Source organism: Ammospiza nelsoni, chromosome 22 (assembly GCF_027579445.1).
Source record: "Ammospiza nelsoni isolate bAmmNel1 chromosome 22, bAmmNel1.pri, whole genome shotgun sequence".
In the NCBI taxonomy this organism is placed as follows: Eukaryota; Metazoa; Chordata; class Aves; order Passeriformes; family Passerellidae; genus Ammospiza; species Ammospiza nelsoni.
The window spans coordinates 4,658,867-4,671,849 of record NC_080654.1 but is presented as its reverse complement, the minus strand read 5'-3'; the positions used below and the strand labels follow the sequence as shown (position 1 = coordinate 4,671,849).

The 12,983-nt window shown below is 43.4% G+C and overlaps 1 protein-coding gene across 3 annotated transcripts; it reads left to right on the top strand.

The window, feature by feature from the left end:
* Positions 1–44: 44 nt before the first annotated feature.
* On the top strand, positions 45–12,259 carry MFN2 (mitofusin 2). Of its 3 annotated transcripts, none has more exons than XM_059487288.1 (19): positions 45–102; positions 851–1,005; positions 1,503–1,681; positions 2,351–2,486; positions 2,820–2,982; positions 3,477–3,601; positions 3,897–4,005; positions 4,097–4,204; positions 4,559–4,712; positions 4,951–5,018; positions 5,160–5,281; positions 5,612–5,738; positions 5,909–6,013; positions 6,474–6,576; positions 7,248–7,468; positions 7,606–7,755; positions 7,983–8,179; positions 8,523–8,657; positions 9,310–12,259. In XM_059487288.1, the coding sequence occupies exons 3-19, from the start codon at positions 1,507–1,509 to the stop codon at positions 9,377–9,379; spliced, it is 2,268 nt and encodes a 755-aa protein (XP_059343271.1). In that variant the 5' UTR covers positions 45–102; positions 851–1,005; positions 1,503–1,506; the 3' UTR covers positions 9,380–12,259. The 3 variants fall into 3 exon arrangements, with proteins under 3 accessions (XP_059343271.1, XP_059343273.1, XP_059343272.1); XM_059487290.1 differs by having other exon boundaries at positions 1,457–1,681; XM_059487289.1 differs by lacking the exon at positions 45–102 and adding an exon at positions 249–362.
* Positions 12,260–12,983: the final 724 nt, after the last annotated feature.

The following is a 12,983-nucleotide window of genomic DNA, read 5'->3' as shown; positions in this document are numbered from 1 at the left end:
GCCCCGCGCCCGGCGCGCCGCGATGACGTAAACCCCTCCCCGCACCGCCCGGGCGACGGCGCCGCGGGGTGACATGGCGGCCGTGCGGGAGAGGCGGTGAAGGTGAGCCACGGGCGGGGCCGGGCCGGGCCGAGGGGATCCGACAGCTGCTCCAGGCCGGCCCAGACTCTCCGAGGGCCGTCTCTGGAGAAGCAGGGATAGGGACAGGGATAAGGGCAGGGACAGGTGAGTGTCGGACCCGCTGGGGCAGGGTCCTGAGGGGGTGCGAGGCGGGCGCTTCCCGCCCGTTTCTCCCGCCCCTGAGGGCTGAGGGGAGGCGGCGTCCGGCCGGGGCGTCAACCCAGCACATTCTGCGGGCACCGGTATGGCGGGGGAGCAGGGCCCTGAGCATCCCTGAGGCACACCGGGATGGAGGGGGAGCAGAACCAGGGACATTCTCCAGGCACACCGGGATGGCAGGGGCACAGAGCCGGGGCATTCTCCGGGCACCGGGATGGCGGGGGAGCAGGGCCCAGAGCATGCCTGAGGCACACCGGGATGGTGAGGGGATGGAGCCGGGGGCATTCCTGAGGCACACCGGGATGGCGGGGGAGCAGAACCAGGAACATTCTCCAGGCACACCGGGATGGCGGGGGAGCAGAACTGGGGACACTTTCCGAGCACCGCGATGGCGGAGCAGCAGAGCCCAGAGCATCCCTGAGGCACACCGGGATGGTGAGGGAATGGAGCCGGGGCCATTCTCTGGGCACACAGGGCTGGCGGGGGAGCAGAGCCGGGGACATTCTCCGTGCACACCGGGATGGCGGAGCTCGCTGGCCTCTGTCCGTCATCGTCGGTCACTCTGCCACAGGGGTGGAGACCGGCTGGACTCGGCGTCGCTGAAGGAGCTGCGGGACCGAGTGCGGCCGGGGCGAGGGAGAAGGCAGGGAAAGCTGCTGCCGTTTGTCTTCGTGAGGGCCTCGGGCTGGCCATGTGTGACTTGTGAAAACGTAACTCATCCTGAAAGTAAGCAGAGGATGGGGAGGAGTGATCGCTGCGAGCCTGTTTATTGGAAGGGAGAAAGAAAGAGTTTTGGGGTTTTTTTCCTGATGAAGTGGAACAATTTCTTTATGAAAGACAGAAGATAGTCCTTAAAATGCATATTTATCTAGTTCTTGTAAAGATGCTTGGTTGCATCACAGAGTCATGGAATGGTTTGAGTTGGAAGGGACCTTAAAGATTATCCAGTTCCACCTGCTGCTGTGGGCAGGGGCATCTTCTGCCAGACAGGGTGGATCAAGTCCTGTCCAGCCTGGCCTTGAGCACTTCCAGGGATGGGGCAGCCACAGCCTCTCGGTGAAACCTCTGCCAGGGGCTCACCATCCTCACAGGGAGGAATCTCTCCCCAATATCCCACCTAACCCTGCCCTCTGTATATGGAAAGACTTTCCCCTTTGTCCTGTCACTCTTTGGACAGGTGGTGGCACTTGGTGACACTGCTCTTTGCTGGATTTTCCCTGTAGCGCAATGTCCCTGCTGTTTACTCGTTCCAACTCAATAGTTGCAGTGAAGAAGGATAAAAGACACATGGCTGAGGTAAATGCTTCTCCACTTAAACATTTTGTCACTGCAAAGAAGAAAATCAATGGTATCTTTGAACAGTTGGCTGCATACATCAACGAGAGCTCCTCATTCCTAGAAGGTAATTTGAGTTCTTGGACTGTGAGTGTGTAAGAAAGCTCTGCCTACTTATTATTTCCCCAAAACACACACCAGCCCCCTCAGTCAGTTAAACAGCACTGCTAAATCTGTGTTTATTTATACATGCATGTCTGTTTGTGCATTCATGTTTGGAAGAAAAAGCAAAAATTATTTTGTTGGATTTGGGTGGAGTTCAGGTTCATATTTGAAGATGTGAAGTTCATGCATGTTAAGAAACTGAGCTAGTTAGGGAGCTGTGCTTTGTTTTTATGTTTGGGAGATTTTTAATTAATTACACAACCCCAGTAGGTATTTTTTGCCTGTAATCCTTTCACTATTCTTGCCTGGACACATCATTGCCACTGACATGTAACAAACACCAGTAATTAGCTTTAACAGCTTAAGGCACAGACAGATTTTATCTCTAAGGGTGCTGGCCTCTTTGCACTCTAGGCTGTTCTGTTCAAGGCCATGAACAGTTATGAGATGCAAAAAAGAGTCAGTTTGATAAATGCTACTGTAAAATTGCTTCAGGGTGTCATTGCCTGTGTCAAGAACACCCATGCAAGCTGTGGGACATAGATAAATGTTAAGTGGTACCATCACAGAGAGGGATTTCACCCAGTCTGACCCAGATGGCATTCACAGACATGATCTATTTTGATTTTAGAGACACACAAGAATGCAGAGCTTGATCCTGTCACCACAGAAGAGCAGGTACTGGAAGTCAAAGGCTACCTGTCAAAAGTCAGTGGTATCAGTGAAGTGTTGGCAAGACGACACATGAAAGTTGCTTTTTTTGGGAGGTGAGTCACATGCTTGTGTTGCCTATGCTCCCCATTCAGTAAAGCATTTGAGTATTGTAGCCAGTAAAAAATATTTATATAAACACTGATGCTTTAGCTTTTGCTTGTAATGTCCCTGATATAGGTGCTCTTGTAAATTGGAAACAAGCATTGTATCACATAATTCTTCAATTTGAAGAATTTTTTAAATAGGGAAATAAAAAAGTCTTTTTGCAGGTTGCCTCCGGCACCTAAATTGTTACAACTTGGCTGTAGAGAACTTGGTTTTGCAACATCAAAATGAGCTCACCTGGCTCTTGGAAGCCTGAAACCCTGTGCTTAATGTGACTGCAGGACAAGCAATGGGAAGAGCACTGTGATAAATGCCATGCTGTGGGACAAGGTGCTCCCTTCAGGAATTGGACACACCACTAATTGCTTCTTGCGTGTGGAAGGGACAGATGGACACGAGGCTTTCCTGCTGACTGAAGGTTCAGAGGAAAAGAAGAGTGTAAAGGTACAATCTCCTTAAGCATAAGGTTAAGGATAAGAGCTCTTCAGAAATGTGAGAAGAGGAAAGGGGAAAAACATAGTCACAGTTAAGGATTTTAATCATTAAAGGAGTGGAGATGAAGAATGAGTCTTTGTTAGATGTAAGAAGCAAGTTGCAGAATGGGGACTTGCTCATTTTATGGAAGAGATGACATGTCTTTATTACTGATAGCAGGGGACAATGACTCAGGAAGTTCTGAGCTTTGTATAACTGACAGAATCACAGACTTCCTGGTAATTCCTCAATATCCTTTCCTGACAGGAAAAATCTCTCATAGATTCTCACTAGCAGTTGCCTTTTTTCTAGGACACTCAAGAAGGTTTTATGTGGAAAACCTTCCAGAGAGAAAATAATTTGAACTTGGGCTTTATCTCAAATTGTCTGTGAACGGCCCTGAAGGGAGATAACTGTGTTAGTGGGTCTTGGCAAACAGGAAATGTTATTTCATCTCTTCCTAGACTGTGAACCAGCTGGCTCATGCCCTTCACCAGGATGAACATCTGAATGCTGGCAGCCTGGTCAGTGTAATGTGGCCCAATTCCAAGTGTTCCCTCTTAAAGGACGACCTGGTGCTGATGGACAGGTGAGAAATAGCTTTCTTTCCTTTCCTGCTTATCACAGGCTAATTATGGAAATGTTTTCAAATATATTTAACAAACCTCAAGGGTTCTAATCTAAGACAGTGATCAAAGTCCCTTGCTGTAATTAATAGTGAGATTTTCTTGGTCATTACTTCCTTTTAGCCTGTACTCTGTCACCTCAGGGTAGTGTAGCTCAGGCATGGGAAATTAATGCTTTGAAAAGCTCTTACTAACTTCTTAAATTCTGTTTTTGCTGTATTCACAGCACAGTAATATCTCATTTCTCTGTATTTCCAGCCCTGGCATTGATGTAACCACCGAGCTGGACAGCTGGATTGACAAATTCTGTCTTGATGCTGATGTGTTTGTTCTGGTGGCAAATTCTGAATCAACATTGATGCAAACTGTATGTGCAAGTCCCCTGTTCAATGAATTTGGCTATAGGTTAAAAATATTTGACATATTAATTTAAAGAGGTTTTATTTCATTTTCCTTAGGAGAAGCAGTTCTTTCACAAGGTGAATGAACGTCTGTCTCGACCCAATATATTTATTTTAAATAATCGTTGGGATGCATCTGCCTCAGAACCAGAATACATGGAGGAGGTTTGTGATGTGTTTAAACTACTTCTCTTTGCATGGATGTTATGGAGTCTGTTTTGACTCTGGTCCTTGGGGATACAATCATTATCACCTTAGTGTGGAGACTCAAGGGAACATAGACTAGTAATGAGGACATGACCCTTGAAATTCCTGAGCAGGAAACCAAGAGTCTCACAAAAGTTAAAACACTTTAGAAAACCTCTGGAAAATTCCATAAAATAACAGGTTTTTTTTTTTTTCTTCAATGCTCCTTTGGTAGCTTAGACCAGCAGAGGGCATTGGGGTGCCTGGTGTAACCTTTAAGAGATGGATAATGTGGATTTAACTGCATGTGTGGTTTCTCCTGGCTGTACTCAGGTGCGCCGGCAGCACATGGAGCGCTGCACCAGTTTCCTGGTGGATGAGCTGGGTGTGGTGGACCGAGCCCAGGCAGGGGATCGAATTTTCTTTGTGTCTGCAAAAGAGGTGCTCAATGCCAGGATTCAGAGGGCTCAAGGGATGCCAGAAGGAGGTGAGGAAAACTAGCAGAAACTTTCCATTGACTTACAGAGATGAAAACAGAGAGTATCTTGTTTCAAAAAATGCATAAAATTGGGGTAGGCCAAATTATTAATAAGGCAATCGCAACAGAAGGGGTGACTTAGCACTTTTACATTGGCTTCAGTGTAAAGCAAGAGCATTTCTTGATGTCCAACATCTGATTGCTTTCTCAAGATTTAAATGGCTGTTTTGTGCATTCATTCTCTCAGGTGGAGCATTGGCAGATGGATTTCAAGTAAGAATGCTTGAATTTCAAAGCTTCGAAAGAAGGTTTGAGGTGAGTATTATGTGCCAACATTTTGGTTAGATTTTACTCCTGAAAAACTGGCACTTGTGGGGACATATTTTGGAAATAGATTGTACAGGAAGGAGAAATTGTGTTAGTATCTGCTAATCTTGGGCTGCTTTTTGTGTACAGGAATGTATCTCACAGTCAGCAGTGAAAACAAAATTCGAGCAGCACACGGTGAGAGCGAAGCAGATTGCGGAAGATGTTCGTCTCATCATGGACTCCGTGCACGTTGCTGCCCAGGAACAGCGGTGAGAACTCTGCTGGTGCTTGCATAACTGCAGTTTGTATTCTGGGAGAAATGTAAGGGAACATGAATATCTGAAATGCAAACCAGAATCCAGCATGTTTGACAGCAGGAAGGACTTGTATTGGTGGTGTTGCTTCTAGTGAATGATGAAGTATTGAGAAAAGACCTTATTTTTGTCCTGTGCCATCCATGACTGTGTAATGTGTTGCAGATATTGACATGTTTTGTTACTGCGCAGGAAAATCTGTCTTATTTCTGGAATTCAAATATATTTATAGATCAAAACTGCATTTATTTGGCATTTTGATGGACAGTTTTTTTTTTTCACCAGAGTTTACTGTCTGGAAATGCGAGAGGACCGTCAGGATCGTCTGGGTTTCATTGACAAACAGCTGGAGCTCCTTACTCAAGACTACAAGAGGAAAATCAAACAAATCACTGAAGAGGTGGAGAGGCAGGTAAGGAGGAGTGTCTGCAGAAAACTGATTGTGTGAAACAGCTACAAGCATGGTGAGGAAAATGCACAGTGCTGACAAAGCTTTGAAGCACTAAAAATGTGGGAGTTACATATGGGAAGAGGAGAAAAGCTTTCAGAAGCTCCATTTTCTCTCCTGTGCTGTATCTTTAGGTGTCAAATGCAATGGCAGAAGAAATCAGACGGCTGTCAGTGTTGGTAGATGAATACCAAGCAGATTTCCACCCATCTCAAGTAGTTCTTAAAGTGTACAAGACTGTAAGTGATGTTTGCTTAAGCAATTTAAGAGACCTTTTTTAGTTGTGAGTAATTATGTCAGCTCATTGTTAGGCATTTCAATCTTCCAGCTATGATGGATGGATATGAGCTAAAGATTTAGTTTTTTAATAATCTCTGTAGTAAATTGATACATGATATCATGTATATAATAATATATCAATAAATTGATATATGATATTATATAGGTTGAACAGAACTTTTCCTGAACTAGAGTCTATGTGAGATTTTTTTAAATTTGCCTTTTCATCCCTTTCACTGAAAAATGGAGGGAGGTAAGGGAGGTATGATATTAATGTTAAAAAACTGGGCAGACAGATTGTGTGCTGCTGTTTTGGGAGGGTCTTTTTTAACTAGCAAGCTCTAGCACCTTCAGTCTGCATCTTAGCTATGTTTATTTTAATCTTAACAATTTAATCTTAACCCTTTCTTTGTTTGTCAGGAGCTGCATAAACACATCGAGGAAGGCCTGGGCCGTAACATGTCAGATCGTTGCTCCAGTGCTATCACAACATCCCTGCAGACAGTGCAGCAAGAAATGATAGGTCAGTTCCACAGGCAATACTGCCCTTTCTCTTCCCTTGAGTTGCATTTTGAAATACCTAGGTACATGTTCTGGGTTTCTCATTAATCCAGTGGCTGACGTGCAGCTGACACCATCTTAGTTTCCATCTTGATGAGTAATGCTGTTGTGTGGAGTGACTAGTTCTGTGTCTGAGCTTATGCAGTGATTTCCTAATGAATATGTACAGTCACAGTGTAATCCTCATGACATTGGGTGGCATGACAATGTAATGCTCATTACAATGGAACTGGCGAAATTTGGGAGATTCTCATACCAAATCCTAATGAAATACAAATTACTTGGAACTAAGTGCCTGTCTGAATATGGGACCATGGTGCCTAAAGTACTGGATTTCAGATTTTGTTTTCCAAGGTCTTGCTAATCTGTAAACTTCACCAGCTGCCTATAAGGATTTTGAAAGGTTTATAGAAAGATTTCCTTCTGGTTGGTCTGAAGAACCAAGAATTGAATAGTAATTGATGATGTATCTCTTACTTTGTAACATGCTTGGCATATAAAATTTAACATACTAAGAAAACTGAGTGTAGAGGGTGAAACAAGCCATAAGCACCTTGATTATAGAGTACAAGACCAGTCAATTCTTGTGAACATGAGCTATTTTTTGCATGTTTTTGTTTTCTCTCTGTGTAGATGGTTTAAAACCCCTCCTCCCAGTGTCTGTGTGGGGCCAGATAGACCTGTTAATTCCCAGGCAGTGCTTCAGGCTCAGCTACGACCTGAACTGTGACAAGCTCTGTGCTGACTTCCAGGAGGACATAGAATTCCATTTCTCTCTGGGATGGACAATGCTGGTGAACAGATTTTTGGGACCAAAGAATGGTCGTCGGGCCTTGATGGGCTATAATGACCAGGTAGATACCTCACTGAGTGACTGGGGTAGATATTCATTATTTCAATGCCTGCTGAAGTTCCTTTGGTGTGAAGAGCAGCAGTTCACCTCCTTTTATTCTCTTCTTTGATTTTGTTTTGTCCCTGCTTTTCTAATTAGGTTCAGCGCCCTTTAACACCAGCAAATCCCAGTCTGCCTCCTTTGCCTCAGGGCTCTATGACCCAGGAAGAACTCATGGTGTCCATGGTGACTGGACTGGCCTCTTTAACTTCCCGGACTTCCATGGGGATCATCGTGGTTGGTGGTGTGGTATGTGTGCATTCTAGGTGGTATTTTATAACCTAAGTTGGAGCACTGATGTAAAAAGCACTTGCACTGCCAAATCCTGTAGATATTTGCTATTGACAGATAGATTTTCTGTTTTCTCCTTTGATCTTCCACTTGAGTACAGTGAGCTGATTTTGCAATGCTGTCTGCACCATTGTTGGGAGTGAATATCAGTAATGTGTAATTTGTTTATCCTTGTGCTTCTTTAGGTCTGGAAGGCTGTGGGTTGGAGACTGATTGCTCTCTCTTTTGGCCTTTATGGGCTGCTCTATGTGTACGAGCGCCTTACCTGGACCACCAAAGCCAAGGAGAGAGCTTTCAAGAGGCAGTTTGTGGAGTATGCTGGGGAGAAACTGCAGCTCATCGTCAGCTACACAGGCTCCAACTGCAGCCACCAAGTCCAGCAGTGAGTTCCCTCTATTCAGCTAACACCTCATGGAAATTCTGCTGTTTGGGGTTTTTTGGTGCTATTCCTTCTATTCATGCTGAATTCCAGATTTTCAGAAATGTAATGACACATGTTTTAAAATAATATTACTTTATTTTGATTATGTAGTGTTTGAGTGCTGTTAGGCATTAGTCTTAATTTACTTCCATGTCTCAAATCAAAATGCTCTGACATTGTGCAGAAGTGGAAAGATGAGTGTCTGAATCACGATACCACCATCCCTGTACATCAAAGGGATTTATTCCTTGAATGTGCTGCTTGCTCTTACTTTCCATTATACACAACTCTTCTTGTTTCATAGAGAGCTTGCTGGAACGTTTGCTCATTTGTGTCAGCAAGTGGATGTCACACGGGACAATCTTGAGCAAGAAATTTCTGCCATGAATAAAAAAATAGAAGTTTTGGATTCACTGCAGAGCAAAGCAAAACTGCTCAGGTGAGATTTGATTATTCCATATAATTGTTTTTCATGTGATTGCCCCAGGATGTTCATATGAGCTGTGGCTTAGAGTTCATTCTGTCTTAGTCATAGCACTTGATGTGCAGGTGTCAGCACTTTTCCCTACCAAGTCATGTTCCCTTTCACTAGGTACTTTCCTATGGACTGTTGACAGTCATTTAAAGCTTCTGTCCCACAAAGCACCTTTTTCTTCCTGTTTTTAATTTTTTTTGGAATTACAGTTCCTTCCCATTTATGAAACCATACAGTCTTCCACTCCTACAAGCTCCTTCAGGTCCTTATAAAATGATGCAAAAAGTCTTGCCTTCACCTTTGTACTCAGTTTTCTGCTGCTTTCTTTACCCTGCAGAGGATGTTGGGAAGACTTTTTCAAACATTCCTTACCTGCACAGTAAGACCAATGTGAAGTTGTGTCCAAAATCTCTGTTTAAACCTCAAAGCTTAGGGACTGACACCAGGCAAGCATTCTTGACCTGCAAAGGAATGGCAGCAGCCTTTTGGTGAACCTCTGGCACTCCATGCCTTGCTGTGTATTTATTCTTGTTGCAGTTCTTTCTGACTGGCTCGAGAAATCAGAAAGACTTCCTTCACTGTTTCATTCATCTAACAAAACTTTCTGTCCTTGCAGGAACAAAGCAGGCTGGCTTGACAGCGAGCTCAACATGTTCACACATCAGTACCTGCAGCAAAGCAGATAGTGTGAGCAAAAGAGAAAAACAACAGTTTCCCTTCAGTGCTCTCTTAATTACTGCAGAGAACATGGTGGGTGATGGAATTCCCTGAAGGGAATGAGCAAGAGCAAATTGCTGTGTTTCCAGTTGCTGTGTGAACAGTAGGATTCTGCTTCCCTGTTCTGTGTCCCACCTCCAAACTCTACCTGTTAATAACTCTTCTTTTTCCTTGTGAGACCAGGCTACTTCAGGAGGAGTGTGTGCTTTATACATTTACAGGGGGCTTTTACTGTACTTTATTTTGCTTTAAACAAATTTAAAGCAATCAAGCAAATGTTTATCAGGTTAAAAGTTATTCTGACCCATCTTTATGAAGTAAAACAAATGACTCCATAAAGACAGAACTTTTGAAGCCCCAGGTTGACATATGTGTGACAAGCAGCTGTTTGATTAAACACATCCCACACACACAGACATGGTGGTGGTTTCACAAAGCATTTATAGCCCACACAGGCTTGTCTGAGGTTAACATTCCGTTATTCTAGAACATAACAAAATCACAGTGTCACTACATAGAAAGGTTTTTTGCTCTCAGGATGTTTAAACCTGTGAACAAAACCCAGTTCTCCTCTGGAGCAGGAGGGATTAAGATTTTGTTTGGTAAGCTTAGTGAATTTCGAGTTAGTTTCTTCCTCTTAAGAGCTCTAATAACACAGTCTGGCCCACTCCCCATCATGGACAAATAGTTTGCAAAGACAGAGCTAGTTCCTGTGAAGGAGATAGTGCTGATAATTTGGCAGCTTGTTGAAGAAGAAAACTAGGAAAGAGAAGCCAGTTGACACAAGGTAAAGCACTGCATGATGAGCTCAGTTGAGGAATGTAGGGTTTTTTTTGGAAAAGCACAGCTGTCTTTCTGGAAGCAGGCCTGTGGAATTCCATTACCACTGTTTGGCCACAAGAACAGCATGTGGATGACACGCTGGAAGAGATGTTGCTTCATGTAGAGTTCCCACAGGATGTACAGTCTGGGCAGCAATAGGATTTGGTATTTTTATCTTCTGTTAAAAGTATCAGAACATGCTGGCAAGTACAGCTCCTCTGGGGTGGGGGGAGTTGTGGCTCTTGTGGTTCATGTCAGGGCAAGAATGGCTTAAAGCAAATTAGTTTTTAAAATACATTCTTTATTTGCAAATACATGAAATTAATTGTTGAGTTTTGGTCTGATGCATTGGGAATATAATAATTGGGAATTGTAAGGACTTGAGTCTCTTCCAGTTGGAATTGGCAGAGAAGAAATTCTGGCTGACTTTAGGAGCTTGAGTAGGATTAAGTTCCTCTACTGCAAGCTTCTTTCTCTCCTTGTAGGTCAGTATTTTGCCATGTGTTGGTTATAATCTTTCTGTTACCTACAAAATATCTGAGGAATCCAGAATCAGATCCTGTAGTCCTGAGGTTAGTGACAACCTGTATCTCTTCAGCATCACACACACACAGAATATGGGCTGTCCTTGAGCAGGTCCCAGCTGAATTCTGAACTACTGAGCAGTGGGATGTTCTTCATACTGACAAAGAGACTTTTTCCCTTGAAAATGGCATTAGGATTTCTCATTAATGCTCAGGTATGAATATATGTGCATGTGATAAGTCACATGTTTTTCATATCATGGAACTTCCAGAAAGAAGCTGCCTGATGCTTGAGGGAGTAAAAATAGTGAAATGTCAGTAAGTACTTCTTAGGTAAGGCTGTACTGAGATTTATAGAAAGACTTGAGGTATCTTGATTGTGTAGGAGCTGGCAGTGAGACATCCCTAGAATGCAGAAAGGAACCAAACCTTTCCCTTCCAGTAGAAAGCTTTGACTCCAGCTCAAACTGAAAAGCTCAGAATTTCTGTCAGAAGGTGTTTTTACCTTGACTGAGTTCCTCAGGTATCCACCAGGATGGGAACATAGATTTGATAAAATCTGAGAACGAGCAAGAAAGAAATTCAACTCCTTGCTTTTGGCAGTGGGTACTCTGAGCTTGTGGTGAAGTATATTGGAGTAAGTGGAATCATCTAGTCTTACTCTGCTGCAGGTCTTGGTTGAATAAATTTGAATCTTTGGTCTCTCAAGCTGTTGCATGCACAGCCACGTTCTGTTCTATTGAGTCCTCAATGCACAAGCACATTGTCAATTCCAGGTCAAGGCAGAGGTGATGTTCTACTGCTTAGCAGCTCATGACTGCTTTATTTTGATGAGGTAGTGTTATCTCTTCAGGCCTTCAGGGGAAATCTGATAAATGAGCTGATCTTTAAGCCAGTGTCTTATCTGTGAAGGGAAAAGAGACTGATGGCTTCCTAGAACCCAGTGTTTTGCTGCTGTGTGTGTGATGCTGCTCAGACCCAGGTGCTGTTGGCATTCTCAGTGCAGAGCTGAAGCCTGACCTACAGAATGGGGGAAAGAACCACTTGAACTTTTTCAGAAGCAAAACTGCTAACGTGTGTGAGTGTAACCTTGTCCTGGAAGCCCAAAGATCGAGAATCAAACTTTTAACAGACAGGCCTATAGGCTGGATTCCTCTGAAACAAATTACAGCTGTACTTCTTTAACTGAGAGTGGTGGAGGAATGAACACTATCATGAGTTTGTTCTCTTCTGATTTTCATAAAGAATGCTAAACTATTCCTTAAAACAGGTAATTCTAGAAACAGTCTTCCCCAAACTCCCATTTAAAGAAGGTCAGCTAAATGCACTTTTATCTTATTGCTGCTACTTACTTTTCCTGTTGTATTATGTTGATGGAGCTCTTCGAAATACTCTTACCAGTGAGTTTTCTCTGCTGTATTTAAGGTGATAAATTTGCATGACTTAGTCCTGTAACAGTGCTGTAAACAATGGAAACCAAAATAAAAATGAATTGGAAAAACATTTCTCCTGCTGTGTCCTGCATGTTGTGATACAGTCTCCCAGTGTAAGCATATCAGCTCACATCAGTATGTTTAGGTTTGTTGCTTTGTGTTACTGAATGGCATCTTTGACACTTGTGACCTTTTTCTGTGTTCTTACTTTGCAAATTAACAAGGAGACCAATGGTACTGAATTGCCTGATAGGAAGTTTTAGTTGCACTCAAATTGTCAGTATTGAATCAATGATTTCTTGAGAATATTGTTGGAAATAATAGTGAGCAACCACTGAGTTGGTAGCCTGAAACTGATGCATTAGCTGGTAAGTTGCATCAGGCAAGTTAGAGAAGGCCAGATTTCCCATGATGAGGTTTCAAAATGTCAGGAAAATTAATCCACAAACACCAGAGGTTTATGTCCAAAACGGAGACAGAGGAGTCCTTTCTGGCTTTATTCCAATAAAGGGAGAGGCCATGGGGCATTCCCCTGGGGTCTCTCCAATTTTTGGAGTACACAGCCGCCTTTTTTATCCCAATTTCCCAGCCACATTTCCCTTCTCTTTCTCCATTGTCTGAGGTACTTGAGAGGTTCAGACTTCCCAAAACACCTGATCCCAAAGATTTCCCTCTAATGTACAACCCTCCCTTTTAATTTTTAATTCTTGCAGAATTTAGGGGTTTTTCTTCCCCATTGTTTCTTTCATCTCTCAATGTCCAATTTCATTTATCAGCAACCCTGATGTTTATTT

Bases quoted from the DNA above. Each gene is read 5' to 3' on its own strand.
- MFN2 (XM_059487288.1), top strand. From the start codon at position 1,507: ATGTCCCTGCTGTTTACTCGTTCCAACTCAATAGTTGCAGTGAAGAAG. The intron at 2,983-3,476 runs GTACAATCTCCT...ATCTCTTCCTAG, and splicing joins AGGAAAAGAAGAGTGTAAAG to ACTGTGAACCAGCTGGCTCA. The intron at 6,577-7,247 runs GTCAGTTCCACA...CTCTCTGTGTAG, and splicing joins AGTGCAGCAAGAAATGATAG to ATGGTTTAAAACCCCTCCTC.